The sequence below is a fragment of the Pan paniscus genome, chromosome 4 (assembly GCF_029289425.2).
Source record: "Pan paniscus chromosome 4, NHGRI_mPanPan1-v2.0_pri, whole genome shotgun sequence".
Classification (NCBI taxonomy): domain Eukaryota; kingdom Metazoa; phylum Chordata; class Mammalia; order Primates; family Hominidae; genus Pan; species Pan paniscus.
Window position 1 is genome coordinate 9366291 of NC_073253.2, and position 17587 is coordinate 9383877.

The 17587-nt window shown below is 38.4% G+C and overlaps 1 protein-coding gene across 4 annotated transcripts in view; it reads right to left on the reverse strand.

Moving 5' to 3' along the window:
- SEMA5A (semaphorin 5A) overlaps positions 1–17587 on the reverse strand; it is a 508567-nt gene that overhangs the window by 94199 nt on the left and 396781 nt on the right. For all 4 annotated transcript variants that reach the window (XM_034959729.2, XM_034959730.2, XM_034959727.2 and 1 more), the window contains exon 13: positions 8820–8937. In XM_034959729.2, the coding sequence (XP_034815620.2) occupies positions 8820–8937 (118 nt within the window). The remainder of the gene's footprint in view (positions 1–8819; positions 8938–17587) is intronic.

Sequence of the window (17587 nt, forward strand, 5' to 3'; positions counted from 1 at the left end):
CTTGGAAGGTTTATAAATCCCCCTATATTAATCGGAAACATTTGACATGGCAGAATTGGGACAAATTAGAGAATTTGAGGCAAAGAAGAGCTTTCCAAGCCCCTTTGGTCTCCATTTTCTCATCTAAAATACAAAGGAAATGACCAGGGAGGTTCCTAGGATCTCCTTAGCTCTAAGAGGTCATGAGGAAATCCTAAACTCATGATGATATAGATGATAGAAATATCTAAGACTGTGAGGCCAGAAGGAAGTACAATATGATGGTGACAACCGAATGAAGATGGAAACAGAAATCACTCAGAGTTCCAGTCCACGTGATTCCTTAAAATAATCTCCTGTCCTGGAGGGAACCTGAGAATTTCCACTTTTCCAAAGAGGCTAAGGTAGGGACACCAGCCAAGGTAAATGGATTTTTATGAAGAAAGTACTTTGAAAAAAAGAGGATTTGCATTCATTATGGGAATTATTCCTCACCATTGTGAGGTGGAGCAGAGGGAGGAGGAATCTGTGGTGAGTTGGGCTGGCACCACCGGCCATGCTTCTGAACCTCAAACAGGACATATCTGAGGCCAGGGTTGAATCCTGACTAAGCTATAAGCCAATCATGGCAACCCCTTCAGTTGGGCAAGTGCTGGGTCTAGAAACCGATATGTGACCCAGTTCTGGCCAATGAGACTCAAGAGGACACTGCAAGAGGTTTCTAGAAACTATTTTCATTCAAATGAAGAGGAGGAAGCTTTCTCTGCTCCTTCTCTTCCTTCCTGCTTTGGACATGGTTATGTGTGAATATGATACTTGGCAATCCTACTGCCATCTTGTGAGCAAGAGGAGAAGGCCTAGGGAATCAAAGACTTGCTCATCTGCTGTCCTGCCTGAATTCGGCAGCAGAATCAGCCCTGAAACTGCTGCCTCACGATGTACCACAGGATGAAAATAGTCCTTTATTAGGCCCTATTCACAGGAAATTTAATTACCATTAGGCATATACAGTCTATATGATTTAATTTCTTTATGCTATTTTTATAGAAAAATTAAACTAAGATTCATATGAATTTGATAATATCCCAAAGAATCCCTAGCTAGTTATTTGGAAGATGTAATTTGAAGCACTGGTCTTCCTTTTCTCCACTGCCCCAGAGTTTCTCCACATCAGCACTATTGACATTTGGGCTGGATAATTTGTTGTAGGGGCTGCCATGTGCATAACAGGATGTTTAGTGACACCCCTGGCCTCCACCCACTGGATGCCAGTGCCCTATCACCCCCAGATGTGACAACCCAAAATGTCTCCAGACATTGCTAAATGACCTTGGGGGCAACTTTTTTCCTGATTGAGAACCACTGCACCAGACATTCTTTGTTCGTTTTCTTTTGGCCTAGCATGAATTAGTAGGGTCTTAAGCAAAGAGATGCTATAAATGTTCTCTTTCCAAATATATGAATCGGCAAAAGAGGAGCTCATAAGAAAGGCACAGAGAAATAGAAGAAGAACTTGAAATAAGTGATGGCTAATGAAAGAATGAAGAGGAAAGAGGCAAATAAAATAGAGCAGAAACAGTTACCAAACCCTGGAAAGAAAAGGAACTTCATTGGGCAAATCATACTAAGAACACACAGCAATTGCACTCTGGCAGGGTAAGAATGTGAGATTCCGTTTCTGGCCATGGCCGGAGTAGTTGAAGACTTTAAGGGCAGCGTTTTCAATCCAGGATCACTGTAGTTGGTTCTACTACATTTCAGAATGAGGACTTGCAATCCTTAGAAAAGTACATGGGTCTTTGGGTGCAGGTTCTCTGTGTTGCATTTAAGCACTTGCTCATTTTGACCCTGAGTATATTCGTGTAAGAATCTGCCTAGAAAGCAGATCCATGAATAACAATCTAAGTTCTGTGGCTTTACTTTTTCATATGAATAGGTATTTTTATATTTTCTTAGGCTTCCTTAAACAGACATCAGATATATCTAGAATAAATTATCTGTAGTTGTGCTATCTTCTAGATTTCTGCAATGCAAGTTTCTATTAGGGGTATGTGTATTATACTATTTAATATTAAACATTAGACCTTAGCGAGACATATACCATGTAGTGGTAGTTTCGTGTATGCCAGGCACTGTGCTTTACATGTATTAACTCCTTGAATCTTTAACACATCTGTAGCACCTACAGCCCATTCTACAGATATGAAATGGGCTGAGATATGATAAGTAAGTTGCTCAAAGTCACTCTGGTTGTAAAAGACCCAAGAATCAAACAAGCTAGTCCAGAGCCTATGATCTCAACCACTTCATTCTGTAAAGTAATTTGTAGATCCTTCTTTGGTGAGACTCTCCAAGAAATTAGCTTCAAGTAATTTTACCCCCAACTCTGTAATAGCAAATTTCCCTTCATCTAGGAAATAGCAGGTTTCCAAGTGCTAGCTAAGGAAGATTCAATTTTGTTACCAAGCACCATCTACAATCCTATATTTGATTTGTTCATGTCCATTTCATTAATTTCAACTGACCAAGGATGTAGATGCATTTGGTGAGTGCAGAGGTCCCTGGAGTTCATCTTTAGATTCTTACTGTATTCCAACCACTATTGTTTCATGACTTAATTGAAGTCTTATTTTTCTATTCTGGTATTTTTTCAAAAATTAAAAAAAATCTTCCTTTTTAAAATTTTCATGTACGTTTTGCCATAGAATGTAACAAAACAGAATGTTAGATATGCTCCTCGGGAAAGCTTGCCTTATGCTATGATATCAACTAAGTATCATCCCTAAGCCTATCTCTGCAAATGAGTTACACAGGAAATGCAGTGCTTCCAAAAAGAACTAAGCTGAAGCACTGTGCAGCCTCTGATAGGATGGGTGAACTGGGGCAATAGTTATCTAATACCTCTGAGCCCCATCTCTTCCATTTATAAAATGGAAGCAAAAATATCCATCCATGGGGATCACAGTGAACATTAAATGAGATAATCCATTGAAAGTTGCCTCACATGGCACTGAGCACATGTTCCAGACATACAAGTAAACCTTAGTTCTCTTTTCTTTCTCTTATATTAAGATTCTATCACAAAATTCAGAAATAATCTCTCACCTACTCTCTAAGCATCATCTGTTGGTGATGACCGTGTCACCCCTGCTTTGGAAAGACGTTGAGAGCTTAGAAGGGCATTATCCTGAAGATTAGGTATAATGTCAAAAATGTTGAATTTAAATCCTGGTTTCTTTCCCAGTGCAGTTTTGGAACATTTGATAAACCCCTTAGACTATAGTCTATGGTACTGCCATCTAAAAGAGGGCTCTGGGCTTGATCATTGCTAAAGTCCCCTTTTATTCTAAAGACACTAACTACATAATGGCATTGAGGAGAATCCTGCTATTAGGAGACCCCTAGGTGTTTATTTGCTCTTTGTATTTTGTTACTTATTACATGATATATAGCTCATTTTGCATTTCTGTAAAGGAATACCTGAGGCTGGGTAATTTACCAAGAAAAGAGGTTTATTTTGGTCACAGTTTTGCAGACCGGCCAAGAAGCATAGTGCTGGCATCTGCCTCTGGTCCTACAAAGCTTACAATTATGGCAGAAGGTGAAAGGGGAGCAGATGTGTCACATGGTGAGAGAGAGAGTGAGAGATGCTAGGGTCTTTAAAACAACCAACCCTCAGCTGGGCGCAGTGGCTCACGCCTGTAATCCCAGCACTTTGGGAGGCCGAGGCGGGTGGATCACGAGGTCAGGTGATTGAGACCATCCAGGCTAACATGGTGAAACCCCGTCTCTACTAAAAACACAAAAAATTAGCCGGGTGTGATGGTGGGCACCTGTAGTCCCAGATACTCAGGAAGCTGAGGCAGGAGAATGGCATGAACCCAGGAGGTGGAAGCTGCAGTGAGCTGAGATCTCGTGACTGCACTCCAGCCTGGGCGACAGAGCGAGACTCCATCTCAAAAAAAAAAACAAAAAAACAAAAAAACAACTGTCATGTGAGCAATAGAGCAAGAATGCAGTCATTACTGAAGAGAGGGAATCCAGCCATTCATGAGAGATTCGCCCCCATGACCTAAACACCTCCCACCAGGTCCCAACTCCAACACTGGGGATCACATTTCAACATCATATTTGTGGGGAGTGAACATGCAAACTATAATACATGATGCATTTTGGAATAGGGACTCATTACATCATATGGTACCCTGGTCATCATGTATCCACAAAGGGTGTGGATGGTATTCATGCATAAATAAAACTCAAGTAGATTCCTAAGACTATGCTACCCTTGTTAAACAATATTATGATTTATGCAGTACATATATATTATTCTAATCAGTCTAGATATGCCAATTTAGATTTTACTGATGCACTTCAAATCTCTTAAACTGAGAGTAATGTTTTCAATTACAATTTTATAAGCAAACAGAACATTAATCAATATGTCAGTAAACTATTGCCCTGTCATCTGTACTATAGAAACCCATAAACATTTTTAAATAGGGATCCCTCTGTAGAAAATAATTCTTCTTTAAGTCCCTAATTCCCTAGAAAGATTTATTGGGGGTCCCTTATCCAATTCAAACTCTCTGGGTAGCAGAGGATTCAAGCCACTGCCATGGCCTGAATGTGCTCCTTCCAAATTCAGGTGTTTCCAGTGTGATACTATTAAGAAGTGGAATCTTGAAGAGGTGATTAGGTCAGGAGGGCTCCTACCTCAGGAATGGATTTGGTACCCTTATAAAGAGTTGTGACAAAGAAAGTTGGCTGTCTCTTGCCCTCCCAACTTCTTCTAGGCGGGACACAGCAAGAAGCCCCTCACCAGACTAAGTAGTGGTACCTTGATCTTAGACTTACCAGCCTTCAAGACGATGTGAAATAAATTTCTGTCCAATTTAAATCACTCACCCTTATGTATTCTGTTGTAGCAACATAAATGGTCTAAGACAGCCATAAGTCACAGCCACTGCATGAAGTTTGACTAGAACACTAACTTTGGGAAACTCAGTTGTGCTATGTCATTGATCCAAGGTTTGTGAAGGTTTACTTGGGAGGGTCACACACAAGAGGGTCTGAGGTTGACTCACCATCATCAATATTCCTGTAACTCTTATTGCACTCAATGTAACAGGATCTCCTGTCTTTCATTATGCAGCTTGCACTTTTACATGAGGTATAAGATATTTGGTCTCATTCAAAAATCCCTCAGCTTATAAGGCTTAATTTCCTTTGGATAGAGATACATACCTCTATAATCTATACATGTAGAGGTAGGTAAAAGTGTTTACTGATTGCAAATTTCCCTCTGCATTTTTTTGTATTTTACCATCTCTAAAATAAACTGGCATCTTGCAATCCATGAGAGTGTTTTTTGTTGTTGTTGTTTCTTAGCAACATATAAAGCAGTGGTACACATCACAACCAGTGGCATATCAGAAATGATTATATATGATAGATTTGCCCAATAAAATCAAGCCCTTGTTCCATTTCAGTTAAAAAATAACATGGAAGAAAATTACATTTCAATAGTTTTTTTAATACCTAAGTTAATACTGCTGTATATTAATGCAAATCATTTACATCTAGGTCATCTCCTTCTAAGAGACAGATTTTTAGAAAGAGATGTATAGTTAGATAATATGAATTTCTCATTTTCAAAATGGTAGCCTATATAACCCAGAAATATGTATGGTTTCCTTTCCTGTGTTTTGCTCAAAATGACATAATTTATTGTCTTTTGTTGCCTTCTTTGTATATGCTTAACTTATCTAAAGTGTATCTTGATATGTGATAAAATACATTGGGTGGGATGACAGAGATAGTTTTGTGTAATGAAATACCCTGTCATCAGAAGAAGCAGACCTTGTAATGAGTGTTTTGCTGACTGAGAGCCAGATATCACATCTCAGCTTTATTTTTGAAAGCAGAGATGGTAGAAGAGGCAGCCTTGACACCATGGCAGATCCTTGTTACCTTCTGATCTTACTTGTTAAAAACTCAAGTAAGGTTAGAAGGCAACAAGGACCTCAGGTCCTCTCGGTAGCAGGAAACAACTTTAGTGACCATCCTCTCTTCACTTCTGAAATATTAAATCTTTCCTTTTCTTTCTTTTTTTTTTTTTTTTTTTGAGACAAGTCTTGTTCTGTTGCCCAGGCTGGAGTGCAGTGGTGATATGCTTTGGCTCTGTGTCCCCACCTAAATCTCATCTCAAACTGTAACCGCCACATGTCAAGGGAGGAACCTAGTGGGAGGTAATTGAATCATGGGGGTGGTTTCTCCCATTCTGTTTTACTGATAGTGAGGGAGTTCTCACAAGATCTGATGGTTTAAAAGTGAGTTTCTCCTGAACTCTCTCTCCTGCTGACTTGTGAAGAAGGTGCATGCTTGCTTCTTCTTCACTTTCTGCCATGATTGTAAGTTTTCTGAGGCCTCTTCAGCCATGCAGAACTGTAAGTCAATTAAATCTCTATACCTTATAAATGACCGGTCTAGGTATTTCTTCATAGCAGTGTGAAAGCAGACTAATACAAGTGGCATGATCTCGGTTCACCACAGCCTCAAACTCTTAGGCTCAAGCAATCCTCCCACATCAGCCACCAGAGTAGCTGGAACTACACGTATGCACCATCATGCCTAATTAAATTATTTTACTTTTCTGTAGAGTCAGGGCCTTGCTATGTTGCCCAGGCTGGTCTCAAACTCTTGGCCTCAAGCAATCCTCCTGTCTCAGCCTCCTAAAGTGCTGGGTTTACAGGCATGAGCCACTGTGCCCAGCCAACTCTCCATTTAATGACTAAAGACATATACAATACATACATTCATTATAAACCACGTGCGTGGGTGCGTATTTCTGGCCCATGAACTCCAGCCCACAAACACTAGAGCACGGAGGGAAAGCCCTTCTAGGTTGAGGGTCCCACGGGGACAAGCTGCCTGCTGGGAAGCTCCCATTACAGATACTAATAATTACATAATTAGTATCTCTCAGATATATACTAAAACAACTCTGGGTCCTAGAAAATGGCCTTATTACTTAAGAAACACAGCTATTATCTTGTGCCTTTTTTATGATTAAAAATGCAAGATCAAAGATCTGCAAGAAGATTTGCTGATTCTTCCAAAGTGTATGTCTGTACTTTGGAACCACATTTCAGGTATTAAACATTATGTTTTATCAAGCTGCAAAGAATGAAAGGTGAGTACCCTTGTGTTCTTAGTATTTTTCAGAAATAGAAAGGGACTTAGAACAAACAATGACATTTTTCTAACCATTTTAAAGGGATTTTGCAGAAAAATTGGCTACTAAAATAATAGATCTGAAGTTAAATAATCAGGAGGACCCACAGCTAATCCTACTAGGAAGCTTTCCAGAGCCTAGATGCGGTGATGCACACACTGTTACAGTGAAGGCCCTTTGATTCGGTGCCAACATTTGGGAAATGACACTGGTTTGAATAGCCCCAGACTTCCTTGCTTCATCCTGTCTGGTTTCTGGTTTTCCGACTCTCTTTTTTTTTTTTTTTTTTTTTTTGAGACGGAGTTTTGCTCTGTCGCCCAGGCTGGAGTGCAGTGGCACGATCTCAGCTCACTGCAAGCACTGCCTCCCGAGTTCACGCCATTCTCCTGCCTCAGCCTCCCAAGTAGCTGGGACTACAGGCGCCCGCCACCATGCCTGGCTAATTTTTTGTATTTTTTAGTAGAGATGGGGTTTCACTGTGTTAGCCAGGATGGTCTCAATCTCCTGACCTTGTGATCCACCCGCCTCAGCCTCCCAAAGTGCTGGGATTACAGGCATGAGCCACCGTTCCCAGTCTGGTTTTCTGACTTTCAAGCTGAAGGACAGGCTTTATGAATATGTGGTTGAGATAACAGAAAGGGTAAGTTCTTTGGTGGGAAACAGGCTGACTGTTGCGACGCCTTTGCAGTTCTAAAGCATGGAATAAACAGCAAGGAGTTCACACACTGAATGTGCCACACCTCTGTCTTGCAGAGATACAGCAGAACTGATGGGCAGAGATCAGCAGTTTTGTAAAGGCAACATGACTTATGACTTTTCCATTATATGGAAGTTAATAACTGTTGTTCATATTCTATGAGAACACATAAGAGAATTTAAGATGATTCAATGAAATGTTCTAAAGGCCAAAAACCCTCCAAAAACAAACAAACAAACAAAAAAAAAGCAAAAAATATTCTAAGTACTGGTTCCTATAAATGTGGACCCAAACACATATATCAGCAAAGGAAACCATGAAATGTGCTTTTCTTGGATTCAGTCTGGCTCTCAATACAGGTGGGTTTCTCCTCATTCCATAGAGTCCTCTATGGGAACGCACACTAGGCGGTCTCTTCCAGACCTTCCTGTGACCTTGAACAGGATCTACGGGTTGGCCCCACATGAAGGTGAAAGTAATATCCTTTAGTTTATTCTTTCCTCATCTTTCCTTATGTCAGCCTCTGGAATTATATCTCCCCAAAGAAATTTGTGGGTGTGGAAGTTTCTCTTTTATTAGTGCTGTAAGAGGCAAAATAGTCCATACCAAACTCTGGAGGGGGAAAAAAATCCAAGAATAAAACAGAAACCATAAACTCCATTATCAAATCAACACAGTTTTCTGTGAAGACACTTCTCTTCAAACAGACAAAAAAACCTATAACAGCATTCCACGTGGCCCTGTGCAAGCCAAGAGCCGAGTGATCTGAGAGAGCACAGACTGGGTTTGCAAAAAAGGTTCTCATATGAAAAGGTGCAGACAGCGTGACAGTGTGATTGAAGATCGCCAGGGGAGCATGGCTCCCATGGGCAGCATTTTCAGAGGATGGAGAAGGTGGGCACTCACCGGACATGCAGAGATGCTCTGTTCCCACTGTGTCATGCTCAGGCTCTCCTCCAGGCTTGTGCATTTCTTCATTACCACGTCCCAGCCACAGTAAGGGTCCTGGGCCCCAATGCAGGTGCTGGAAACACACACCAAATGGTCAACAGAAAGGTCGCTTTACCCATGATAAGATACACAAGACAAGGCGAACCTGTCCCTTGGCAGAGAGGTATGGGATTTCTTACATATGAAGCCCAATGGGTATTTAGGCTGCATACTGGAGAGCACAGCTATCTGTACACTCCAGTAAGTACCTAATATTAAATCATTTACACAGACATTTTGAAAAATCTATGTTTTAATCTAACATACATGACAGATGACTAAAGATGAGCCAACACGAGCATTTTGCTGTCATAAATAGTGCTAAAATCAAGATTCTACAATGCTCAAAAACAATATAGCTGTGATCACCACTACCGTCACCATTATCATCCGCCTCCTCTTTACAACATGTATTATTTGTTTAACACCTACTATCATATTAACTATAATACAAACTATCATAGCATGCAGATGCTTAAACGATTTTATAGGCAGGTTTTATTTACCGTTACCATCACCATAATCATCATCGTTATTACCACCACTTTATTGATGAGAAAACTGAGGCACAGAAAATCTGAGAAATTAGCCCAACAACATGCAGATACATCCAAAACTCTTCAACATGAATAGTTCAAACTCAAAAAATAGGAGCATCTTTCATTTGTTTACTGTAGCTTAAAAGTATTAAAATTTTCAATTTAATTGTAATTTCATATAGTTGTGTCTATAATATCCTACATATGATATCAGAAGTATTGTAGATGGCGGATATTCCCTTTTTAACTTTATCTAAATGAAAGAGTTCATACACTACATGGGCATTATTAGATGAGGGCTATGGCCTTTATATTATAAAGACAAGCAAAGGTAAATGAGGGAGGAAGAAGACAGAGATGATAGCGATGGAGCCAGAAATATACAGAAGATAATGTCATGGGCACGCAGGACATTGAACCTGGGAATTCTGTGAATGCACCAAGAAGTTGGAGGGGCAGGAAGCAGATGTGAGGAAAGAGAGGCAATGCCAGCATGGAGGTGCTAATGACCCCTCTTAGAGGCAGGATAGTACTTACAGTGAGGGAGGTCCTGTTACAAACTAGTCAAGGACTAGAAATCTGGTAGGACCAGAAATCATGGCTTAACCATCAACCCTGTCAGCAGGGAGGTAGCGTAAGTAAGTAATGATGAGTTGTTCATATTTATAATACAAAATAATCATTGTTAAAACACCAAATGTATTAATCATATATAAAGCAGTTTTCTAAGAATGTGACTTATATTTGGTCATTTAAACCCCATGACAACCTTATTAATACAGTACCTCAATTAGGCACTACATTGACTGTCGCTTTGAAATGAAGAAACTGAAGGAGGGAAAGATCAATTTGAAGGCTGTACAGCTAGGGAAGATATGTTTACAGTTGATAAATCTACTGATATGTAGTAAGTTATTACACAATTATCATTTATTAATTACCTAAAGAAGTGCAAATGATTTAAAAAGCTGTTTCTCAGAAGTAGGGCTAGGTTGGGGTACAAAAATGTATGAAACAACTACCTGTTCCTATAACCTCATTAAAACTCCTTGATATGCGACCATATGCAGGCATGACTTCCATTCAAAAATACAAACAAGGCAGTTATAAAGGACAAGGGGAAAGCCTATTTCCCTAGTAGTAGGTACTGTTTATACTAACTCACATAATCTGCAGATATTTTATCCATACATATAAGCATGCTTGTGTGCACATATCTATATATACACATATATATTTTGTTATTGTTTATAGGCAAATATGTTTTATATAATAATGATATGCAATACACACAAATGTGATTGTGCACACGGTTTCACATTTTGCTTTCTACAACCAATAATCTATTATTGCACTATTCTTGTCAATAAATATAGCTCTACCTTACTCCCTTTAACAGCTGTATAGTGCTCCATTTCTTTGATGAACCAACATTTATTTAAATTTCCCCTTCATTTTATTTATTTTATTTTCAATTTTTTATTTCCATAGGTTATTGGGGAACAGGTGGTGTTTGGTTACATGAGTACTTTTGTGGTGATTTATGAGATTTTGGTGCACCCATCACCCAAGCAGTATACAATATCCACTGCATCCAATTTGTGGTCTTTTATCCCTCACCCCCTTCCTACCCTTTGCCCCTGAGTCCCCAAAGTCCATTGTGTCATTCTTATGCCTTTGCATCCTCATAGCTTAGCTCCCACTTAGGAGTGAGAACATGCGACATTTGCTTTTCTATTCCTGAGTTACTTCACGTAGAATAATAGTCTCCAATTTCATCCAGGTTACTGTTAATTTATTCCTTTTTATGGCTGAGTAGTATTCCACCATATATATGTATCACAGTTTCTTCAACCTCTCCTTGATTGATAGGCATTTGGGTTGGTTCCACATTTTTGCAATTGTGAATTGTGCTGCTATAAACATGCATGTGCAAGTGCCTTTTTTCATATAATGACTTCTTCTCCATCAGATAGATACCCAGTAGTGGGATTGCTGGATCAAATGGTAGTTCTACTTTTAGTTCTTTAAGGAATCGCCACACTGTTTTCCATAGTAATTGTACTAGTTTACATTCCCACCAGCAGTGTAAATTTCCCCTTTAAAATTATTAACTTTACCCTTTAAAAGCAAGGCTGCAGTGCTCATTTTTGTATGGGTTTTCTATATGATAAAATTTTATTCATGTAACTGTTGAGTCAAAAGTTATGGGCATTATTAAATTTGGACCAACCAAAAATATGGGAGTGCCTCTGCTGCCTCACCCTGTTACAAACTGGATGTTACCATATTTTTTTTCTTTTTTTTAAATTATACTTTATGTTTTAGGGTACATGTGCACATTGTGCAGGTTAGTTACATATGTATACATGTGCCATGCTGGTGCGCTGCACCCACTAACTCGTCATCTAGCATTAGGTATAAAAGGACTATAAATCATGCTGCTATAAAGACACATGCACACGTATGTTTATTGTGACATTATTCACAATAGCAAAGACTTGGAACCAACCCAAATTTCCAACAATGATAGACTGGATTAAGAAAATGTGGCACATATACACCATGGAATACTATGCAGCCATAAAAATGATGTTACCATATTTTTTAACTCACCCAAAGGGTGAGTCTTTCAGAAAGCTGGTATATGAAAAAAATAGAATTTCCCAACTGTCTGTTTTCATTTCTTTCAGTTGTGTCTTAGGTTAAGGCTTAGCATAGATGAATATACTTTTTAAACATTTGCATTTTCCATGTGTAAACTTGCTATCCATATCCAATTCCTGATTTGATCTCTTTCATGAGTCATTCATTTTATTACATGGTCACTGGAAGGGGTGATTTTTGCATTAAAATGCAGCCCTCTCTGAGTAATATTTTCCCTGTTTGACACTTTTTTCTTGAGATATACATGTTATAAGATTTTATGCAGTAAAACTTATGAACACTTTTCTTTATAGCATCTAATGTGTGTTCCATGTTAAGATCTTTCTCACTTAAATCTTCCCAACTTAAAGATTAAGCATCAAACATTATAGAAAGATTAAAGATTATAGAAACATCACTCCCCCAATTCCTTCTGATTCTTCTAAGGTATCATTTTTTGGCTCCCTACCCTTTATCCGCTTGAAATGTATTTTTCTCCTCCTCATAAACAAACAAACAAATCAAAAATCACAAATACATATTAAAAAATCTAAACATCTCAAACCCCATACAAAACAAACAAATTCAGGTGTTAGAGGAAGAGTAATAGATGTGAGTATGGTTTCTTTTCCCGTTATTCAAATGACATCCTTTTCAAATACTACAAGTTTATAACAGAGAGTGTCAGCATAAGCATTTTAAAATCTCTAGCTTTGGGAATATGATTCCCAATAATGTACTATTTTAAATAAAAAATTATTTCAATGATCAGTCTCATTGAATAAAACTTGAACCTGTATTTTTATTGTAGAAAACACATAAAAATTTTCTCAATTCTCAAGACACACAATTGATTTAATAACACTTTTTTGTGCAGGGAATAGAGAAGATGAGAATAAACTATCACAACCAATGACTAAGACAATGAAACGTGTGCATTTATTATCCAGGTGTCAGCAATTTCTTCCTGAGTAACTTTGCATGTGCAGTGTTGTTCTGTAGAAAAATACCCAGAGGAAGTTGCTGGAAATCTGGAGACCCTTCAAGTGCAACTCATGAGACAGACCCGGGTGGGGTGAGTGCTAAGAGTCCTTCTGCTCCCTGCTGCGACTTCACCTGGCTGTGCCAATGAGATCGAATCTGAGAGTGTCTTCATCTTACTAAACTAGCCAAAAGTGACATATTTATATTTGCGGCTCCTATGGCAAACCTGAGAGTAATTCTTTCATTGACAAAATAACATAGTGTATATCACATATGGGAATTCTCTGTGTATGATTCTTTACACAGAGCAAAAGCATAGCGAGGCTACACTTAGAGATCATTCAAAAGGCCTGCATTCCTTTTCGTGTTTCTTATTAAAGCAACATGACCAGTAGGTAAAATTAAACCTCCAAAAAGGGAAAAATTCCATGGACTCCCCACGTTTACCCCAGACTTCCCATGCAAAGCTGCTTGGAGACTTAAAACAATGCCACAATGTTAGAGGGAAGTATTTCAAGCTGTTTTAAATGGAAAGCTGCATGTAATAACATCTCTTTCTTCTGATGATGCCAATGGTTCTGCACGTTTTTAACATTACACTTATCCTTTAAAATGTTAAAATGTCTTTACAAACACAAATATCCATTCAATAAAATATCATGTATATTTAAATATAATTTCCTCATGCAAAATATTTTACACCATGGGCAAAATTCTGATGAGATCTACCTTTATTCTAAATTATGTCTTAAGAAAATCTATTACACAATTTTATTTTTGGAAGCTGGATCTCTTTAAGAAACTGCGGAAAATCATGGGTTTCCAATTAATGCAGCCATTGTGAAAGTGGCTTTTCTGTATTCCACTTTGAAAATGTTTTTCCTTGTGTGATAAATATTTTTAATAAAAGTTTTAGCTTGATTTAATTATTCCAAATTGTAAACATATGTCATAGCATCATTTTGTACCCCATAAATATATTCTGTTCAAATATAATTATCAACATTCAATTTTAAAATTTCCATAATGTGTTAATGACCTTACACTATTCTCATTTTACATATTACCCTGGTATTTGAAAGTATCTGAATTTAGATAAAAATGTTAGTCAGAATCCGAAGGTTTAATTTTTTTCGAAAACACACTTATTGAGGGTATTTTGTAGAGCTAAACATATATTTGGAGACAGGCCTTAATTCTAAAAAGCAGGATAAATGTCTACTTTCCTTTCCACATGACAATAACATCAACATATATCTAAAGTATTTCTTTACATTTTAAAAATTTGCAATTATGTTTTTTGTTAGTTGGAGTAACAGAAAAATGTTTATTCATTAAAATATTTTCACTGTATTTCTGAAAAGTTGAGATTTATTACTAAGTACAATTCCTCGTGCCTATTAGATTATCTAAGTATCAGTGATGACTTTATCTGGCTTGTCACTGTCACACTAATTATCATTAGGTCAGTTTATTTTTGATATTAAGCATTTTTGCCATTTTGTTAATATAAAATGTATTCTTACACATGGGATTTTAAAAGTGTTTCAATCATGTATTGATTCAGCACATACTTACGAGCACTTGCTGTGAAGTCAACTTTGAAAGTGCTGGGTGTACCATGGCAAACAGACACTGTCACTGAGCTCCAAGAACTTACCATTTGGTTAAGAAAGTAAATATTAAATAGTTACATGATAAATATCAACAACCAGTTGCAAAGGAAGAATTCAAAGGGCCATAAGAGTCTGGTGAATCCCCACTTCGATGGGTGGGTGAGCCTTGGGTGAGAGGATATGTAGGGACTGGAAGAAATGGGATGAACAGAAGTGACCCATTTGACAGGAGCCAGGAAGAACAGAACCTTTTTGCAGAGAGATCAGCTTGGGAAAAGCACTCAGTGGGGAGAGAACTTGAAGAGTTTGAAGAACTGGTAAAATGGAGGCTGGACTTGGGCGGAAGCTTGAGGAGAGAAATGGGCAGAGTCCTTGGGCCCCACTAAAGATTGAGGGTTTCCTTGCAAGTGTTGCATACTTTAAAGTGCTTCCCAAATACTGTGCAAGAGCCACACTTCAAACTTCAATATTAATTTCTATTATTACGATTGTGGTAGTGACCAACATGCCTATGAATTATCCCTTCCCAATTCCTATGAAAATCTGTCTCATTCCTAAGCACCATGTTATCATATACTTCATAAGCTATTCTTTTACTTTAAGAGCTGCAATTAAAAACATTATCTGGCCAGGCACGGTGGCTCACGCCTGTAATCCCAACACTTTGGGAGCTAAAGGTGGGTAGATCATTTGAGGTCAGGAGTTCAAGACCAGCTTGGTCAACATGGTCTTGAACCATGTTCAAAAATAGAAAAATTAACCGGGCGTGGTGGCACATGCCATGTTGGGAGGCCGAGGCAGGAGAATCACTTGAACCTCAGAGGCAGAGGCTGCAGTGAGCTGAGATTGTGCCATTGCACTCCAGCCTGGGTGACAGAGTGAGAATCCATCTCAGACAAAGAAACAAACAAATTATCTTATGAAAAATAAGACTGAAGAAAATTCTAAGTAGACAATAACCTTCCTGAGACATCCACAGATCCTTCAATTGGTAAATCCAACTAGAACATACATTTTCTTTGTTTTCCTCTTCTGCAAAACTAGAACAAAAATGCCTATTCACAGGGCTGTTTGGAGAGTTATATTGTGCTGGACAGTATATAAAAAAGGTTTTTTTGAGATGGAGATGCATACAGTTGTTATAATTAGTCCCTAAGCACAATTTCAAGTTATTATACACTATGGACTTCTGAGGTAGTTGAAAACATTCTATATTGAAAATACTAAGTCCAGTAATAATTCACATTACATGCTATGATTTGTAGGTGAAATTAATGTACTTGACTTCAATTAGTGATTAACTTTTAATACTTTTCATGTATTAAAAACTACTTGACTTAACATTAAATAACACTGATCAAATACAATGGCTGTTTTTTACATTTCATTTTGCACTTAATATTAAATTTAAATAATTGACTTATACTGGCACTAACACTAAGCATACTAAGCATATGTTCTTTTAGTTAAAACCTTAATAGGCAAATATAACCTTTCAATTTTCCTGAAAAATCTGTTTTAAAATTGAACAAGATTGATACACATTTTACAGTGAAGCGTTTCAGGAAAATTGATAATTTAAAAAATAGTGATGGGATTAGATAGAGCACATTTGAAATAAGCAAGTCAAAAGTTCTTCCTGGATCTAGGACTTGTGATTAACTTGGTTTGCCAGCTTTGGTTTCTGACCTGATGCAGAGACCCCATTCCACTCCCTCTTTAAGCACTGAATCCTGAGCTGTTTATCTTGACCTCCTTGTGGGCTTCGATCATTGTAAACTTTTCTCTAGAACAAATATAAAGTCTTTCTAGAAAGGCCAAGACTGCCTCCAGGACAAAGCCAAGAAAGGCAGCCTCTTCCATGGCTAGGATTGTACCAGGGGACCAAAACCAGGACAAAGGGGGCACAGGGTCTTTCAATGGCCCAACATAAACCTTCCATGGTTCCATGATGTGGAAGTAACTCACCAGGAATGGCAACCAGAAACAGCTGTGTCTATGTGCTCAAGAAGAAAAGAAAATAATTACTGGTCTTTTCATTCAGGGAGAAACCCACACCATTGGTATTCCACATTCTCTATTCCATAAGTAGGCATAATTATAGGTACCTCCAAAGTTCACCCTCCCCCAGTGTCCTCTCCTCTTGGCTAATTAAGATTTAAAATGAAGACACGATTACTTATTTGCTATATAACATGTTTTTCTTTTTCAAGAGAAACACTTCTGTGAAATAGGGTTTAAGGGTCAACAATTATGCCTGAAGAATGCAGAAGGTGTCAAGTAATACATTTTAATTTTTACTCAAAACCTTAAAAGGGCATAAGTCCAGAGGGGAAAATATGTATTATTCTGTTTTCTTATAATTCACCTAACTTAACAGTTTGACTGCAATTGAGTGGAAGAGGTTCAATGCCAAGGAACCCTTCTGTGTAGTACAGCCCACCCCTCAGAAAGAACATTTGTCCCTCTCAGCGGGTAGTTACAGCAAGTGTGAGGTCTGCCTTGAATCTGGATTCTCTGGTGCCCTCATGACTGCTGGGCAGCCGGTGACAGTGGTGAAGGCAAGCACCTAGCTCTCTTCACACTTGGCCTTGTGTAGCCTTCATCAGTGCCTGAATCCCAGTTGCTCTTGTGTGGATAGAGACATGTTCACTTGAGACAGGGAATTATTGCAAATCCACGGACAGATGCTCCCGCTGCTTGGATGAGGCCATGCTGACATCACTCACCCAAGCACATCATGTGGTCATGCTAGAGTCTCGTGAACTGTTGATTTGCCCCGACAGAGTCAGGTAACAATTGAATGAAAGGAGAAGAATCCTCCTCTCAGACAACGTGAAGTTGTTTGAAGGCAGAGCAGCAAATAATTGGCTGGTCAGTTTACCTTCAGTTTAGTCCA